At 41.6% G+C, this 18,690-nt stretch overlaps 1 protein-coding gene across 1 annotated transcript in view; it reads right to left on the bottom strand.

Annotated features, from left to right (window-relative positions):
* The window catches only part of LOC139420735 (cadherin-7-like), a 139,489-nt gene that overhangs the window by 90,156 nt on the left and 30,643 nt on the right, over positions 1–18,690 (bottom strand). Inside the window, exon 2 of the mRNA XM_071170964.1 lies at positions 941–1,235. Within this exon, the coding sequence (XP_071027065.1) occupies positions 941–1,235 (295 nt within the window). The remainder of the gene's footprint in view (positions 1–940; positions 1,236–18,690) is intronic.

Raw genomic sequence — 18,690 nt, 5'->3', positions numbered from 1 at the left:
ATGCTCTATTTCAACTTTATTTACACCAAATTGTACTGAACCTCAATGTCTCCACTTGTTTGCATCTATGCCTATCAGCCTGAGGAAGATAAGACACGTAGATGCAATGTTCTCCTGTCTCTGGAACTGCATGATAAGAATACTGCGCCTGTATGTGCTTGCGGCTGTCATGTCACTTAACCCTGAAGATTGGAAGACATTATCTGGCACTTGGCATTTGGCGCCTGTTATTCCTCTCCCTGGCAGATTGTCACATGAATTTGAAATGGAGGCTTAATCAATATTTCCATTCACACAGGATTGGCTCACGGTGTCCCCAAGCGCCTTGTGGTACGCATTTGTTTCCGTGGCAAAACACCTCGGGAGGTGCTCCATTACATGTCCCATTGGATTTGAATAATCTGCCATCTCTGAACTCGCTAGATTCATTGCTCTACATTGGGGTTTTGTGTCTTTGTTTGTCTAAGCAGGTATTTAATCGCTTTCACCATTCAAACTGCAATACAATGGAACCACCTAAATGAACTGACCGGTTGCAGTAATTACTTTGTAGAGGGTCAGATTAGATATTGGAGCTTTTAAAATCACAGTGTTTTGAAACCACAACAGTTAACACTGTAGAAACAACCTCTGTGTGTGGATAAGGACCCTCTTCAGCATTTATCTACCTCACAACTTGCTAATACAATTGTGTCTATGAATACCACGCACTGCCTGACAGACAAATGAATGCCACAGATTCAGTTTCATGTTTATAATGAAGCATAGGCTGTGTTCATTAATATCCGAAGTGAGAGAGATGAGAGTGGGAGAGAGATACATTAAGGATATTTAAGATTGTGGTGGGTAGAGTGAGATTAAGAGAGAGAGAGGGAGACCGACAACATACAACAGAAACGAGGACAAACAAACAGAGGGAGTTGCAGAGAAAGAGGCTCACCCAATGCTGACATCTCCGGTACCCCGGCCATGTAGTGCCTGTCCATGAACTTGGGCTCATTGTCATTGATGTCCTGGACCTTGACCAGGAACTCTGACCTGGGCTCCACAGGGATGTTGGTGATCCGGTCCACGGCCTGGGCCTGAAGCGTGTAATAGGCCTGCTCCTCCCGGTCCAGACGCTTGGTGGCGTGGATGTCTCCTGTGTTCTCGTCGATGGTGAAGATGGAGGTGGAGCCCTCTCCTGAGAGCACGTATTTCACCTTGCCATCCCCTTTGTCCACGTCTGAGTGGAGCTGTTATTAGAGACCAGAGACCAGTCAGTGGATGGGAGACATTCAGAAGGATTGGTGACTTATAATAACATATCCAATCATATACTTCACTATCATGATCAATCCATTATGTTCATCTGTATTATTTTAACATAGTTTCAAGGGTGGGTTTTCATGTGCAGAAACATGGTGCCAAAAAAATGAACAACTCTTTGAACAAGTGAACAAAGTGCACATTGTTTGTAAAACAGGAGACCAGAAGTCTTAAATCTCTGAGCATGGCTGTATGTCTGCTATATAAATGCACTCTGGCAGGAATAAGGAGCGTTGCGTTGAGTCAACACAATTCTGTAGGATGTGAAGCCCAGAGCTGCCCAGGGATTACAGTGTGGTACGTTTGAAGGAGGGTTATTTCTCAAGCACTTCACTGCGTCTGGCATTATCCATTTTTGTTTCCAAGTCAATAGGTGTATCAAATGACTGCCTGGTTATCGCTGCAGGCTTAGTGTATGTTTTATATATCCAATAGAGTCTCGGCCAGAAACCAATGGTATTTTATTAATGGATTGCATCAGGCTGTTGATGAATGGCATGTCTGGGGCATAATGATGGTTTGGTTGCATGGGCATGCCTCAGCGTGCTCCTCCTGACACTCCAATAGGGAGGCCATATGTTTATTCACCATCCCCTGCTGTCAGGAGCAATTTTGAGGTAAATTGTCAACCGCTGTAGAGATTCAACATTTAATCTTGAGAAAGCCATCCGTGGCAGTGTGTTTAGGTAAATACCACGGACAGGGAGGACAAAGCTGACAGCCCACAAAGCATGCAACTAAACGTCACAGGTCAACTAAATGCAGTATGTAGTCTCTCTCTCAAAACATCAGTTGTTAGCTTTATGCTTGGCTTTTTTATCACTTTCTTCAATACCTGCTGTAGAAGTAGAAGGGACCCTATGGACTTCAAGTGTTTCACTTTAAATCTATTCAGAAGTTAGTGTATTACATAAAACTTGTTCCACAGTAGGTCCTATTAAAAAGTGTATCCCTGTAGAATACCGCCTCCTTCAGTTAATCTAACTTGTTTTTAAACCGTCACTGCTCATTTACAGGTGCTATTTCAAACTTCTACTGTTATTATGTGCAACTTTCATCAAACACCATAGTTGCTTCTCTTAAAAAAATGTAAATATCCCTTTTGTAATTCTTGTCTTTGACTCCGTTGATGTGAGCCTAGCACATCAGCGTACTTTAAAGACACTGACGGCAGCGATGCAGCGAGAGTACAAATGGTTGAGTGGAACAGAACAGAAAACCTCCAGTGAAATCAATGATGACACTTATCGCCACTTTGTATGCAGACAGTCCTCCTGGGACAATCGTGTTTGCTTTGTGTTCACTTGTTTACCTTAGAGTGTAAAAAGACTGGAAGAGTAAAACTAAGGAAAAACAATGTCGGCAAGGCCATCTCTCACCTGTTATTATCCATATTATGATATAATGGCACATTTTCATCGCAATCACTGAGAGGCCGTTTGGTTTTTAATGGTTCTGGAGTCGCTTAATGGGGTTTTAATTTTCGCTGTACTGTTCAGTCACAGTGTGTTAGCGAGGTTATTATTTCACTGTCCATGTCTCTTTTCTTCCTCCCTGTTTGGCAGACATACTTTGTAGAAAACGGCAAAGACGACTGGAGGCCTTGGAAGAAAATTATAAATAAATCAAAATCAGAGATGCATGTTTCAAGCTTTGAATTTCCACTAATCTCTCAGGAGGAGAGCGAGAGAGTTTTCTTCCATTCAATGGACAATGTGTACACAGTTTTGAGCCAAGTGAAAATACAGTCCATACCCAGAAGCATCCTGTGAGCAACACTGGCTCTGGTACACTCAAACAGCCTATTGGCTACAGCTACTGCACCGGAGCACGTCAATCAACAATCGCCCTGCAGAATCGTTTCACAGAGCACTACGGTTCGAACACTGAGTGTAATGGGGTTTCCACAGGGATGATGACATGGTTCACAAACAAACCAAAATAAAACCCTTAAAGAAACAGTATTGGTTGATCTGACTGTGTTTTGTACTTGTGGGGTACTGTAATACACTTCTTCATGTTGTGGGGAAAATTAAAGGAAGCATACAGTGGGGCAAAAAAGTATTTAGTCAGCCACCTATGTAATTTTCATCATAGGTACACTTCAACTATGACAGACAAAATGAGAAAAAAAAATCCAGAAAATCACATTGTAGGATTTTTAATGAATTTATTTGCAAATTATGGTGGAAAATAAGTATTTGGTCACCTACAAACAAGCAAGATTTCTGGCACTCACAGACCTGTAACTTCTTCTTTAAGAGGCTCCTCTGTCCTCCACTCGTTACCTGTATTAATGGCACCTGTTTGAACTTGTTATCAGTATAAAAGACACCTGTCCACAACTTCAAACAGTCACACTCCAAACTCCACTATGGCCAAGACCAAAGAGCTGTCAAAGAAACAAAATTGTAGACCTGCACCAGGCTGGGAAGACTGAATCTGCAATAGGTAAGCAGCTTGGTTTGAAGAAATCAATTATTAGGAAATGGAAGACATACAAGACCACTGATAATCTCCCTCGATCTGGGGCTCCACGCAAGATCTCACCCCGTGGGGTCAAAATGATCACAAGACCGGTGAGCAAAAATCACAGAACCACATGGGGGGAACTAGTGAATGACCTGCAGAGAGCTGGGACCAAAGTAACAAAGCCTACCATCAGTAAAACACTACGCCGTCAGGGACTCAAATCCTGCAGTGCCATACGTGTCCCCCTGCTTAAGGCAGTACATGTCCAGGCCCGTCTGAAGTTTGCTAGAGAGCATTTGGATGATCCAGAAGAAGATTGGGAGAATGTCATATGGTCAGATGAAACCAAAATATAACTTTTTGGTCAAAACTCAACTTGTTGTGTTTGGAGGACAAAGAATGCTGAGTTGCATCCAAAGAACACCATACCTACTGTGAAGCATGGGGGTGAAAACATCATGCTTTGGGGCTGTTTTTCTGCAAAGGGACCAGGACGACTGATCCGTGTGAAGGAAAGAATGAATGGGGCCATGTATCGTGAGATTTTGAGTGAAAACCTCCTTCCATCAGCAAGGGCATTGAAGATGAAACGTGGCTGGGTCTTTCAGCATGACAATGATCCTAAACACACCGCCCGGGCAATGAAGGAGTGGCTTCGTAAGAAGCATTTCAAGGTCCTGGAGTGGCCTAGCCAGTCTCCAGATCTCAACCCTATAGAACATCTTTGAAGGGAGTTGAAAGTCCGTGTTGCCCAGCAACAGCCCCAAAACATCACTGCTCTAGAGGAGATCTGCATGGAGGAATGGGCCAAAATACCAGCAACAGTGTGTGAAAACCTTGTGAAGACTTACAGAAAACGTTTGACCTCTGTCATTGCCAACAAAGGGTATATAACAAAGCATTGAGATAAACTTTTGTTATTGACCAAATACTTATTTACCACCATAATTTGCAAATAAATTCATAAAAAAATCCTACAATGTGATTTTCTGGATTTTTTTTCTCATTTTGTCTGTCATAGTTGAAGTGTACCTATGATGAAAATTACAGGCCTCATCTTTTTAAGTGGGAGAACTTGTACAATTGGTGGCTGACTAAATACTTTTTTGCCCCACTGTATATTGATTGGTTAACCAATCTTAAACTACACAAAGATTAATAATACACCAGTAACTGAAATGGTTGTTCCAGTTTAGATTACTTAGGTAGTCTCTTCCATCAATCTTCTCTACCCTGGCAGTCATTCTGATTGTAGGTTGTGGATTATTAAATGTCCAAATGTTGGAAATCCTCACTTTGGCTAGGTACTAATAGGAATTACACATCACTTTACAAACCAGTATAATGTTACTTGAAGGCCTGATGTGGCCTGTAAACAAGGCATTTACTAACACAACCGTGTTAGGCTTTAACTAGGCCCTCAAAAAGAAGTCAGATGGACATTTTCAGAGGGTTCTAGGAAGACCCATTCAAAGATAAAAGTATATATATATATATATATATATATTTATTGTTGGACATAAAACTGTAAAAATACCAGGAAATCAGCTCCAACTGATTTTAATTTAAGAAATATGTTCCCAAGTATTCTCACACATAATATAGAGACACATTATCATATACAAATGTAAGCACGGTTTGAAATTATTATGTTTTAGTCAAACATGTCTGTTTGGGTGTCTTGAGGTCAATTTGCAGTCTAAAAAATATTTGGAATTATGTTTTGGCCCCCCGACCAACTGCTTAAGAAAAACATGAAGCTGAATCTAATTGATTATTCATGCTTTAGAAGATAAAAGGCTTATTGGTTGATTGATTTTGAAATTTGATTTTATTTCAGGTTTATTGGTCGCATACACAGTTTTGCAGGTGTTTTGCAGCAAAATGCTTAAGTTACTAGCTCCTAACTGTCAATGTCAAATCACTGTGCATGGCTGAGCGTGTAGTGGCATAGATATAGGCTAGAGTATATTTTCTTTCCTTTGCAATGGAAAAAGGGTTAGTAACACTGCTTTATATGACTGGAGATATAATACGACAAATCAATTTATTATATGGTAAACATACTGTACAACATGGTTGGTTAACTAGCAACTGCACCATTAGAGACTTCTGGCTAGCCTGAACAATAACATCTAGCTAGTTATATCAGATAGACATTTTCAGGAAAAGCAAGGTTAGAACAAGTTAGTAGTAGTAACAATATTTGAAACCACCACATGTGCATAATCTGTGTCTGTATTATATTCCATATTATGTTTTACATTTGTACTGCTCTACAGACCATCAGCTGGAGGAATATTGAATTCTATTGAAAGTTGAATAAACTCTGATTAAAATACTGTTGTGCCTCTCTTTCAGTCACCAAGCAAACCTCTGCCAAGCACACCTCTGTCTCTGACAGCTTCTCCCGTGCTGAGCACCGATGGACAGTGCCCATGAGAGCTGCCGTTGATGGGTTCCTGGCCAAGGACCACAGGGGGAAAGACATCAAGACTTAGTCATTGTGATTAGCTGCTACAGCTAAACTATTTTAATGTTTATTGCACCTTATAGAATTGTTTTTTTTCCCATACAAGATCTAGAACGAGTGTGCCTCAGAGTGGTTGGGTACTCTGAGGTTGGACCAGTCTGTTGAACAGCGCTACAGTGTCTTCCAACCCCTCTGTCTGAGTCCCAAGTAATTATGCTGCAATAACTTGTCCCGGGGGCGAGGGTCAGCTTTTCTTATCTGGTGTACTGTGTGTTCTTAGGCATGCTTCCACTAATCCCTATCTCTCAGTGTCTCCCCTCCCGGATGACCTGAGCCCCTGGTTGTGCTGCTGATCCCGTGCTGCTGGTACAACTGCAGCGTTGGTGCTACCTTGTCCCGGATCCCTGCTGATTGAGCTCAGCCAGGTAGTCACTGGGCTTCTGCCTCCGCATTGCTTGCTCTTTGTGGTTTTAGGCTGGGTATCTGTAACGCATTTTTCTGACAACTGCTGATGAAAAGGGTAATGATAATGAAACCCCCCATTGAATCAAACTAGTTCACAAAACATGCACTCAGCGTTTGTATGCTTAAGTACCACATGATTAATGTGAGTTTCACATCTTGGTTGTTGCAGCTTGGTGGGGGCCCAAGAGCTTTTCTCTGTGCAAAATGGACCTGTATAAACTGCCCAAATCTTGCCTGCCTCTCATGATTGTAAGTACCTACCACCATGTGTTTATTCAAGTGTGGTGGATCTTTGCACGTTGGCAGTGGAGAGTGCGTTGAACCAGGAAGCACTGTTCGGTATGTTCCTGCACGGCATCTAGGAGGAGGTTAAGGATGAGCTAGCTGCTCGGGAGCTACCCACGGATCTTGACTTCATCGCTTTCATCATCCGCATCTATGGGCGACAGCGGGAACGACGGATGGAGAGGAAATTTGATTTCGCTCGCACGTCCAGGGATTCCACCTCGCCCCCGAGTCATCCCGGAAGTCCTTGACGGTCTCGTTGCCGAGAGCACCCGAGGTTTCCCGACCTTCCTCGAGAGTCACCAAAGACAGCCGAGTCAATGTTCCCGAGCGAATGCAACTAGACAGAGCTGGGCTGTTGCCAGTGGAATGGCAACACAGGATCAACACAAGGTGCGGTCTCTATTGCGGGACTTTTGGTCATTTTGTGTCCTCCTCACCGGTAGGAGCGAATACTCTGGTGGGCCATGTGGAGAACCTTTTCCCTTGCTCCCACCCCTTTTCATGTCATTATGTTGTGGGGAAACCAGTCCAAATCGCTCAGAGTACTCATCGACTCTGGGGCTGATGAGAGCTTTTTGGACGCCGTACTGGCTTCTGAGCTGAACATCCCCTCTCCATTCCCATGGATGTTAGAGCGCTGTAGGTTTGTCACCCATAACACCACTCCCATCTACCTACGTGGGTCAGGGAATCACAGCAAGACCATTCAATTCCTGTTCATCAAGCTGTCCCTCACTGTCCCTGGTCCCATTATATCACTGGATTTCTAAACGGGTTTCCCCCCGTCTGAGGGCAACACTGCCATCCTGACTGTGGTCGACCTGTTTTCCAAAGCCGCCCACTTCATTCCCCTCCCCAAACTACCGTCGGACAAGCACACGGCACAGCTTATAGTGCAGAAAGTCTTCCTGGTCCACAGTTCTCCACAGTTCTCGTCCCGTCGTCGGCCAACCTGTCCTCTGGATTCCACCCCCAGTCCAACAGCCATTAGGAGCGAACCAACCAGGACTTAGAGACGACTCTTCACTGCATAATCTCTGCCAAGCCTACCACCTGGAGTCAGCAACTGGTATGGGTTGAATGGGCCCGCAACACCCTTCCTTGCTTCCACGGGTCTCTCGCCGTTCGAGTGTTCCTTGGGAAATCAGCCTCCGCTCTTCCCCAAACAAGAGGAGGAAGTCAGCAATCCCTCTGCCCAGATGTTCATCCGCCACTGTCTCTGTACTTGGAAGAGAGCCCGGCCCACTCTGTTGAAGACCACTTCCAGGTATAGGCGACAAGCGGATCGCCACTGGACCCCTACTCGACGCTATCAGCGCAGGCAGAGGGTATGGCTCTCCACCAGGGATCTGTCCCTCCGTTCCTCATCTCTAGAGTCATTAGCCCCACTGCTGTTTGTCTTTCGTTACCCCGTACCCTCCGTATTCACCCTACTTTCCATGTATCTAGGATAAAGCCCGTGTCTCACAGCCTTTTGTCTCCAGGCCCACCCCTCCCGTCCCCGTCATCGATGACCAACCGGCGTACACAGTGAGACGCCTCCTGAGTGTTGATTGGGAGGGTTATGGCCCAGAGTCAGGGTGCTGGGTCCCTGCTAGAGACATCCTAGACCCAGCCCTGATCGCCGACTTCCACCACCAGCTATGTGCCCAGATAGGTTGCCAGGTGGCGCCCATGGGGGGGGGGGGGGGGGTACTGTCACACTCTGATCTGTTTTACCTGTCTTTGTGCTTGTCTTCACCCCCTCCAGGTGTTGCCCATCTTCCTCATTATCCCTTGTGTATTTATACCTGTGTTCTCTGTTCATCTCATCTTGTTTGTCAAGTCAACCAGCGTTTTTGCCACAGCTCCTGCTTTTTCCAGTCTCTTTTTCTCACCCTGGTCTTGACCCTTGCCTGTCCTGACTCTGATCCCGCCTGCCTGACCACTCTGTCTGTCCCTGACCCTGAGCCTGCCTGCTGACCTGTACCTTTGCCCCACCTCTGGATTATTGACCTCTGCCTACCCTGAGCCTGCCTGCAATCCAGTGCTGTTGCTCCACCTCTGGTTTACTGACCCCTGCCTGCCTCTCTGTCTATTGCCTGCCCCTGTTGGATTATTAAACCATTTGACGTTGTCTGCATCTGGGTCTGGGTCATTCCTGACACATGCGCTGAATACAACAGGTGTAAACCTTAGTGAAGCACTTACTTACAAACCCTTTACCAACAATGCAGTTGTAAGAAAAATAAGTGTTGAGTAAAAAACAGATCAGTAGAAAAGAAAAACATTTAAGTAACCAACGATTAAAGAGCAGAAGTAAAATAACAGTTGTGAGGCTATATTTTTTTATTTTATTTTACTAGTTAAGAACAAATTCTTATTTTCAATGATGGCCTAGGAACAGTGGGTTAACTGCCTGTTCAAGGGCAGAACGGCAGATTTGTACCTTGTCAGCTCGGGGATTCGAACCTGCAACCTTTCGGTTACTAGTCCAATGCTCTAACCACTAGGCTACCCTGCCGCCCCGAGGGTACCGGTACAGAGTCAATGTGCTGATAATCATCCGACCGGTTAGTCGAGGTAATTGAGGTAATATTTACATGTAGGTAGTGTTAAAGTGACCATGCATAGATAATAAACAGAGAGTATCAGCAGTGTAAAAGAGGGGGGGGGGGGGGGGCAATGCAGCCATTTGATTAGATGTTCAGGAGTCTTATGGCTTGGGGGTAGAAGCTGTTAAGAAGCATTTTGGAACTAGACTTGGTGCTCTGGTACCGCTAGCTGTGCAGTAGCAGAGAGAACAGTCTATGACTAGGTTGGCTGGAGTCATTGACAATTTTTAGGGCCTTCCTATGACACTGCCTGGTATAGAGGTCCTGGATGGCAGGAAGCTTGGCCCCAGTGATGTACTGGGCCATACGCCCCAGGTCTCTGACCTCCTCCCTATTGGCTGTATCAACCCGCATGTTGAGGATCAGTGTGGCGGATGTGTTACCTGTTTAGTCCCAGGGTCCTTAGCTTAGTGATGAGCTTTGAGGGCATTTAGCTGTTGAATGCTGAGCTGTAGTCAATGAATAGCATTCTCAGATAGGTGTTCCTTTTGTCCAGGTGGGAGTGCAATAGAGATGGCATAATCTGTCAATCTCTGTTGGAGCGGTATGCAAATTGGAGTGTGTCTAGGGTTTCTAGGATGATGGTGTTGATATGAGCCATGACCAGTATTTCAAAACACTCCAAGGCTACCAATGTGAGTGCTACGGGTCAATAGTCATTTAGGAATGTTACCTTAGTGTTCTTGGGCACAGGTACTATGGTGGTTGAAACATGTTGGTATTATTACAGACTTATTACAAATGTCAGTGAAGACACTTTCAGAGTACACGCCCTGAAGTAAAAAGGAAACCGCACACTGCTCTTGATAGTATCACTGATCTTTAATAAGCTTACGTATCGGCTACACGGCCTTCGTCAGAGCTTTTGGGATTTTTGGAAAGTTGCACCATTATGTGGACCTGGCCCAACCCACATCCATTCCACACATCGGAGGGGGTTGGAGGCCAAGGAAAAATAAATAAGTGCTACCAAATATAACAATATGCATTTCATAAATATTACAAAAGTGTATAAATAAGGCGTATTAAACACATCTGTAAAATCTCAATGAGGACATAGCAAGTTCTCATTAGTCATAGGGTACATCATACGAAAAATGTCAGAATAATCTACGAGACACATATTTCATGTTCAAATTCACAACATAACATACATAGGCATTTCATCATTAAGTCCTTTAGGAAATAATGTCTGGAGGGTGAAAATCCCAAAACATTCTATTTTACTCAGAGTATTATTAATATCTCCTCCCCTGTCTGATATCTTAACTTACTCTATGCCACAAAATCTAAAAGGTGGAAATGTCATGCTTCAGGTGATTGACATGTACAGCAACTGGATAATCCCTATAATTTCTCCTGATTGAACTTTTATGTTCACTAATTCTCTGTTTTAGAGAGCGGGTGGTTTTACCAACATAGCAGAGCCCACATGGACATTTAATAATGTAAATAACATGGGTGGTGGAACACGTAATAATGTCATTTATTAGGAACCGTTTTCCTGTGTGTGGGTGGCAGAAATATTCACACTTTATCATGTTGTTGCACTGTGCGCATCCTCTGCATTTATACGTATATAATACAAATCGAGGTGAGGGCGATGGAAATGCATTTGGCGGTTGATCTACTTCTGTTCTGTAAATGGCACTGTGTGCTCTTTTCAAAGGATGGATTCCAGTCTCCCCAGGGCTATGGGATAAGGGGCGTCGGGGTGGTCTGCCGGGCATTGGGATGCCAACCCAACTCGGGATGAGGAGGGCTTTTAGCAGGTGGAATAGTGGGGATCAATTGGAGGTTTACTTAATAGCCATACAAATATCACGGTACAGCTATATAGACACTCAATCATCATGTTGCTTTTTAAAGGTACTTTTACAAACATATTTTGATAAATAGAATTGAAAGTTGTCTCATTATGGTAAGTGGTGAAATAAGTATAGCCAGTTACACTTGTAATGGCTTAGCAGATAATAAGAAAAGACGATCAGTATTTCCTGGCTAAAATAGAAGGAATGTAATATCTATTGTTTACAGGAAACTCATTCATTCAACAATTTTAGTAGAAGTTTTGTGAAAATAGGACTGTGGGGGTATTTATCCCATGGGCAAAGAAATTCAAAAGGGGTTATGGTATTAATTTACAGTAATTCTGATCCAAATGTGCACATTTTCCAAACAGATCATCAAGGTAGATGGATCATTTTAAATATGTTATTGGACGATGAACAGATACGGCTTATTAACCTATATGGTCCAAATAATGACGATCCAAGCTTCTGTGAAAATATATAAGAATTTATCAATTTTACAAGCAACATCAGACTCTATAATTATGGTGGGAGATTTTAAAATGGTCTTAATTAAATACCTCTATGGACCAGAAAGGAAATCACACTACAAACTATCACCCTCAGGCACTTAAGGAAACCATGAATGACATGGATATATTGGAATTATATTGGATACATGGAGGCTTAAATACCCTGACCTAGTGAGATATACATGGCGGAGGCTTAATCAAGCTAGTCATCTTGACTACTTTCTTATGCCATTCCCTCTGGCATATAACGTTTTAAAAGTGTTGAGTGCGGTCAGATCATCACATAATTGGAATATATATTACTCTTACAGAATTTCTACATGGGCGATGATATTGGAAATTTAATAAAAGCCTACTAGATGATAAATTGTTTAGAACTAGTGCAGAAGACATAAAATAGGTACAGCAGATCCCCTTATTGTATGGGGCACTTTTAAATTTGCCTTTAGAGGCCATGCAATTCTGTACTCACCTATAAAACAAAAGCAATTGTACGCTGATGATTCATGTTCTTTTAAAACCACAATTAGAATCTCTCCACGTCCTCAGAGGATCTAGATACTTTTGCCATCCTCTCTGATTTAAAACCAAATTATGATAAGTGTACTATATTACACCAAATTACGTATTGGATCACAAAAAAAGTTTACATTTTACATTACTGTGTAGTTTACCAATTAAATTTCACATTAATTATTTTTTTATAGAAAGTTAGCAAAAATAGATAAGATCTTGCTACCATGGAAAGGAAAATACCTGTCTATTTGTGGGAAAATTACCCTGATTTACTCTTTAGTCATATCACAGTTTACCTATTAGCTTATGGTTTTCCTACACCTAGTAACCTGCTTTTTAAATTATATGACCAAAAAATATTCAATTTTATTTGGAATGGCAAGCCAGATGAGGAGGAATTGGACCAAAGCGCAGCGTCGTGAGTGTTCATTACTTTTATTGAAACTGAACACTTAAACAAAATAACAAAGAATACACGAAACCAAAACACTAAGAAGAACACTAAACAGAAAACAACTACCCACACCACATAGGTGGGAAAAAAGCTACCTAAGTATGGTTCCCAATCAGAGACAACGATAGTCAGCTGTCCCTGATTGAGAACCATACCCGGCCAAAACAAAGAAATACAAAACATAGAGAAAGGAATATAGAATTCCCACCCAAATCACACCCTGACCAAACCAAAATAAAGACATAAAAAGCTCTAAGGTCAGGGCGTGACAGAATATGAAATTAATCAATATTAAAGTATTAGACCTCTCACTAAAGGCATCAGTCATACAAAAGTTATACTTAAATCCAAACTGGTTCTCTAGTAAGTTTGTAGGAATGTCTCATCCTATGTTCAAGAATGGCCTTTTTCCCTTTATTCAGATTACAACTGCTCACTTTCAGTTGTTTGATAAGGAAATCTCCAAATTATCGTTATTCTTTAAACAAGCCTATAAAGTTGGTTGCAATTTCAGTTTAATCCACCTGAAAAGACAGAACAAATAATACAACAAATATTGTGGTAGTGAGGTCTGCACAAAGCATCACCTGGGGCAAACTTCCTGCCCTCCAGGGCACCTACACCACCCGAAATCACAGGAAGGCCAAAAAGATCATCAAAGACAACAACCACCCGAGCAACTGCCTGTTCACCCTGATATCATCCAGAAGGCGAGGTCAGTAAAGGTGTGCATCCAAGTAGGGACCGAGAGACTGAAAAACAGCTTCTATCTCAAGGCCATCAGACTGTTAAACAGCCATCACTAACATTGAGTGGCTACTGACAACATACTGACTCAACTCCAGCCCCTTTAATAATGGAAAAATGTGTAAAAATATGTAATAAATGTATCACTAGCTACTTTAAACAATACCACTCCATATAATGTTTACATACCATACGTTACTCATCTCATATGTACAGTGCCTTGCGAAAGTATTCGGCCCCCTTGAACTTTGCCACCTTTTGCCACATTTCAGGCTTCAAACATAAAGATATAAAACTGTATTTTTTTGTGAAGAATCAACAACAAGTGGGACACAATCATGAAGTGGAACGACATTTATTGGATATTTCAAACTTTTTTAACAAATCAAAAACTGAAAAATTGGGCGTGCAAAATTATTCAGCCCCTTTACTTTCAGTGCAGCAAACTCTCTCCAGAAGTTCAGTGAGGATCTCTGAATGATCCAATGTTGACCTAAATGACTAATGATGATAAATACAATCCACCTGTGTGTAATCAAGTCTCCGTATAAATGCACCTGCACTGTGATAGTCTCAGAGGTCCGTTAAAAGCGCAGAGAGCATCATGAAGAACAAGGAACACACCAGGCAGGTCCGAGATACTGTTGTGAAGAAGTTTAAAGACGGATTTGGATACAAAAAGACTTCCCAAGCTTTAAACATCCCAAGGAGCACTGTGCAAGCGATAATATTGAAATGGAAGGAGTATCAGACCACTGCAAATCTACCGAGACCTGGCCGTCCCTCTAAACTTTCAGCTCATACAAGGAGAAGACTGATCAGAGATGCAGCCAAGAGGCCCATGATCACTCTGGATGAACTGCAGAGATCTACAGCTGAGGTGGGAGACTCTGTCCATAGGACAACAATCAGTCGTATATTGCACAAATCTGGCCTTTATGGAAGAGTGGCAAGAAGAAAGCCATTTCTTAAAGATATCCATAAAAAGTGTCGTTTAAAGTTTGCCACAAGCCACCTGGGAGACACACCAAACATGTGGAAGAAGGTGCTCTGGTCAGATGAAACCAAAATGTAACTTTTTGGCAACAATGCAAAACGTTATGTTTGGCGTAAAAGCAACACAGCTCATCACACTGAACACACCATCCCCACTGTCAAACATGGTGGTGGCAGCATCATGGTTTGGGCCTGCTTTTCTTCAGCAGGGACAGGGAAGATGGTTAAAATTGATAGGAAGATGGATGGAGCCAAATACAGGACCATTCTGGAAGAAAACCTGATGGAGTCTGCAAAAGACCTGAGACTGGGACGGAGATTTGTCTTCCAACAAGACAATGATCCAAAACATAAAGCAAAATCTACAGTGGAATGGTTCAAAAATAAACATATCCAGGTGTTAGAATGGCCAAGTCAAAGTCCAGACCTGAATCCAATCGAGAATCTGTGGAAAGAACTGAAAACTGCTGTTCACAAATGCTCTCCATCCAACCTCACTGAGCTCGAGCTGTTTTGCAAGGAGGAATGGGAAAAAATGTCAGTCTCTCAATGTGCAAAACTGATAGAGACATACCCCAAGTGACTTACAGCTGTAATCGCAGCAAAAGGTGGCGCTACAAAGTATTAACTTAAAGGGGCTGAATAATTTTGCACGCCCAATTTTTCAGTTTTTGATTTGTTAAAAAAGTTTGAAATATCCAATAAATGTCGTTCCACTTCATGATTGTGTCCCACTTGTTGTTGATTCTTCACAAAACAATACAGTTTTATATCTTTATGTTTGAAGCCTGAAATGTGGCAAAAGGTCGCAAAGTTCAAGGGGGCCGAATACTTTCGCAAGGCACTGTATATACTGTAGACTATACCATCTACTGCATCTTGCCATCTTGATGTAATGTATCACTAGCCACTTTAAACAATGCCACTTTTATATGTTTAAATAACCTACATTACTCATCTCATATGTATATACTGTACTCTATCATCCACTGCATCTTGCCTATGCTGTTCTATACCATCACTCATTCATATTTTTTTATGTACATATTCTTGTTCATTCCTTACACCTGTGTGTATAAGGTATTTCTGCATTGTCGGAACTATAAGCACAAGCATTTCGCTTCACTCGCATTAACATCTGCTAACCATGTGTATGTGACAAATCCAATTTGATTTGATAAAAACACATTTTTCCTATAATAAAAAAAAAGGTATAATTTTTGTGAATGATATCTGGTGGAGTTGTCACACATGCAGCTAACACAGACATATGGAAATGTCTGCTCTACCCAAAATTACAAGCTACTAATTGAATATGAATATAATAATGAATATAATATGAATTGACACGCAAAACAATGCCGGATTCAAAACTTCACATTTTTCAATTTAAATTACTATACAAAATTCATGCAACCAATAGAATGTTTTTTACAGTTGAAGTCGGAAGTTTACATACACCTTAGCCAAATACATTTAAACTCAGTTTCACAATTCCTGACATTTAATCTGAGTAAAAAATCCCTGTCTTAGGTCAGTTAGGATCACCACCTTATTTTAAGAATGTGAAATGTCAGAATAATAGTAGAGTGATTAATTTCAGCTTTTATTTCTTTCATCACATTCCCGGTGGGTCAGAAGATTACATACACTCAATTAGTATTTGGTTGCATTGCCTTTAAATGGTTTAACTTAGGTCAAACGTTTTGGGTAGCCTTCCACAAGCTTCCCACAAGTTGGGTGAATTTTGGCCCATTACTCCTGACAGAGCTGGTGTAACTGAGTCAGTTCTACCCACACATTTTATATAGGATTGAGGTCAGGGCTTTGCGATGGCCACTCCAATACCTTGACTTTGCTGTCCTTCGACCATTTTGCCACAACTTTGGAAGTATGCTTGGGGTTATTGTCCATTTGGAAGACCCATTTGCGACCAAGATTTAACTTCCTGACTGATGTCTTGAGATGTTGCTTCAATATATCCACGTAATTTTCCTTCTCATGAATGAAGCCATCTATTTTGTGAAGTGCACCAGTCCCTGCTGCAGCAAAACACCCCCACAACATGATGCTGCCACCCCCGTGCTTCACAGTTGGGATGGTGTTCCCTTGACTTGCAAGCCTCCCCCTTTTTCCTCCAAACATAATGATGTTCGTTATGGCCAAACAGTTCTATTTTTGTTTCATCAGACCAGAGGACATTTCTCCAAAAAGTACGATCTTTGTTCCCATGTGCAGTTGCAAACCATAGTCTGACTTTTTTTTATGGCGGTTTTGGTGCAGTGGCTTCTTCCTTGCTGAGCGACCTTTCAGGCTATGTCGATATAGGACTCGTTTTACTGTGGATATAGATACTTTGTACCTGTTTCCTCCAGCATCTTCACAAAGTCCTTGCTGTTGTTCTGGGGTTGATTTCTACTTTTCTCACCAAAGTACGTTCATTTCTAGAAGACAGAACGCGTCTCCTTCCTGAGTGGTATGGCAGCTATGTGGTCCCATGGTGGTTATACTTGTGTACTATTGTTTGTACAGATGAACGTGATACCTTCAGGCATTTGGAAATTGCTCCCAGGGAGGAAACAGACTTGTGGAGGGATACAATGTTTTTCTGAGGTCTTGGCTGATTTCTTTTGATTTTCCCATGATGTCAAGCAACGAGGCACTGATTTTGAAGGTAGGCCTTGAAATACATCCACAGGTACACCTCCAATTGACTCAAATGATGTCAATTAGCCTATCAGAAGCTTCTAAAGCCATGACATAATTTTCTGGAATTTTCCAAGCTGTTTAAAGGCACAGTCAACTTAGTGGAGTGTAAACTTTTGACCCACTGGAATTGTGATACAGTGAATTAAAGTGAAATAATCTGTCTGTAAACAATTGTTGGAAAAATTGCTTGTGTCATGCACAACGTAGATGTCCTAAATGACTTGCCAAAACTATAGTTTGTTACCAAGACATTTTAGGAGTGGTTGAATAAAAAGTTAATGACTCCAACCTAGGTGTATGTAAACTTCTGACTCCAACTGTATATGGGGGATACAATCTTCCCAGCTCTGCAGATTTTGTTGTGAGGAGGCAGAGTCATTAGATCATTTATTTTGGTGTTGTCCATATGTAGCTCGTTTTTGGTTGGATGATGAATTGCAACATTTGCCTAGAACAAATGCTGCAGATCGCAATACTGAGTGATTTGAAAAGCCATAGTTAAATCAAAAACATAATTATTTTAGCAATTTTTTTTCATTTTTGTATTTACAATCTGTAGAAGCTATGAGAATAGAAAGGTTCTGTACTTTTGTGAAGCATCACAGCACAGTTGAAAAATATATGGAAATAGATATCCAAAATGAATAGTGTTAAGAGATAGATGGGAGGGGTTGAATGGAGCTGAAGGGAGGGACTAATAACAAGATAACCAATGTCAAAAATACGGGGTCCGTAAAATGTATATAAGTTTAGAAATGTTGTTACAAATAGAAATTACACTGGATGGACATCAGAAATAGAGGAAGGACTAAAAGCAAACCAAATATAACCATTGTAAAATAGCTTGTGTCTGTAAAATGTATAATCTGAAGGTAGAAGCCTAAGTGTTATTGTTTATTAGTTTACTCCAATTGGGGGAAGGGTGGCAGGGTTTGCAGGGAATAATAAAGGCATATTCTAAAAAAAGGTATGTATGTGTATGCATATGTGCATGTACGTGTATGTATATGGATATATATATTTACCAAAAAAGATATGGGGGATTGGAAATGATGCAGACAATTACATTGAATATTAAGCTGATCCACCCTTAAAAAGAAGATATATATATATATATATATATATGCATAGACCACCACCCTTGTCTTACCAGAGGCTGCTGTTCTATCTTGCCGATGCAGTGTAAAGCCCGCCAGCTGTAAGTTATTAATGTCGTCATTCAGCCACAAATACAGTTAAGGTCTACGTGATCGTAGTTTGTCTGTTTTATTATCTAATGATTGTACGTTAGCTAATGGGACTGATGGCAAAGGCAGATTACCCCCACGTTGTTGGATCCTTACAA

This window comes from Oncorhynchus clarkii, chromosome 11 (assembly GCF_045791955.1).
Source record: "Oncorhynchus clarkii lewisi isolate Uvic-CL-2024 chromosome 11, UVic_Ocla_1.0, whole genome shotgun sequence".
Taxonomy (NCBI): Eukaryota; Metazoa; Chordata; class Actinopteri; order Salmoniformes; family Salmonidae; genus Oncorhynchus; species Oncorhynchus clarkii.
The sequence above is the reverse complement of the archived record's forward strand: the minus strand, read 5'-3'. Positions and strand labels throughout refer to the sequence as shown.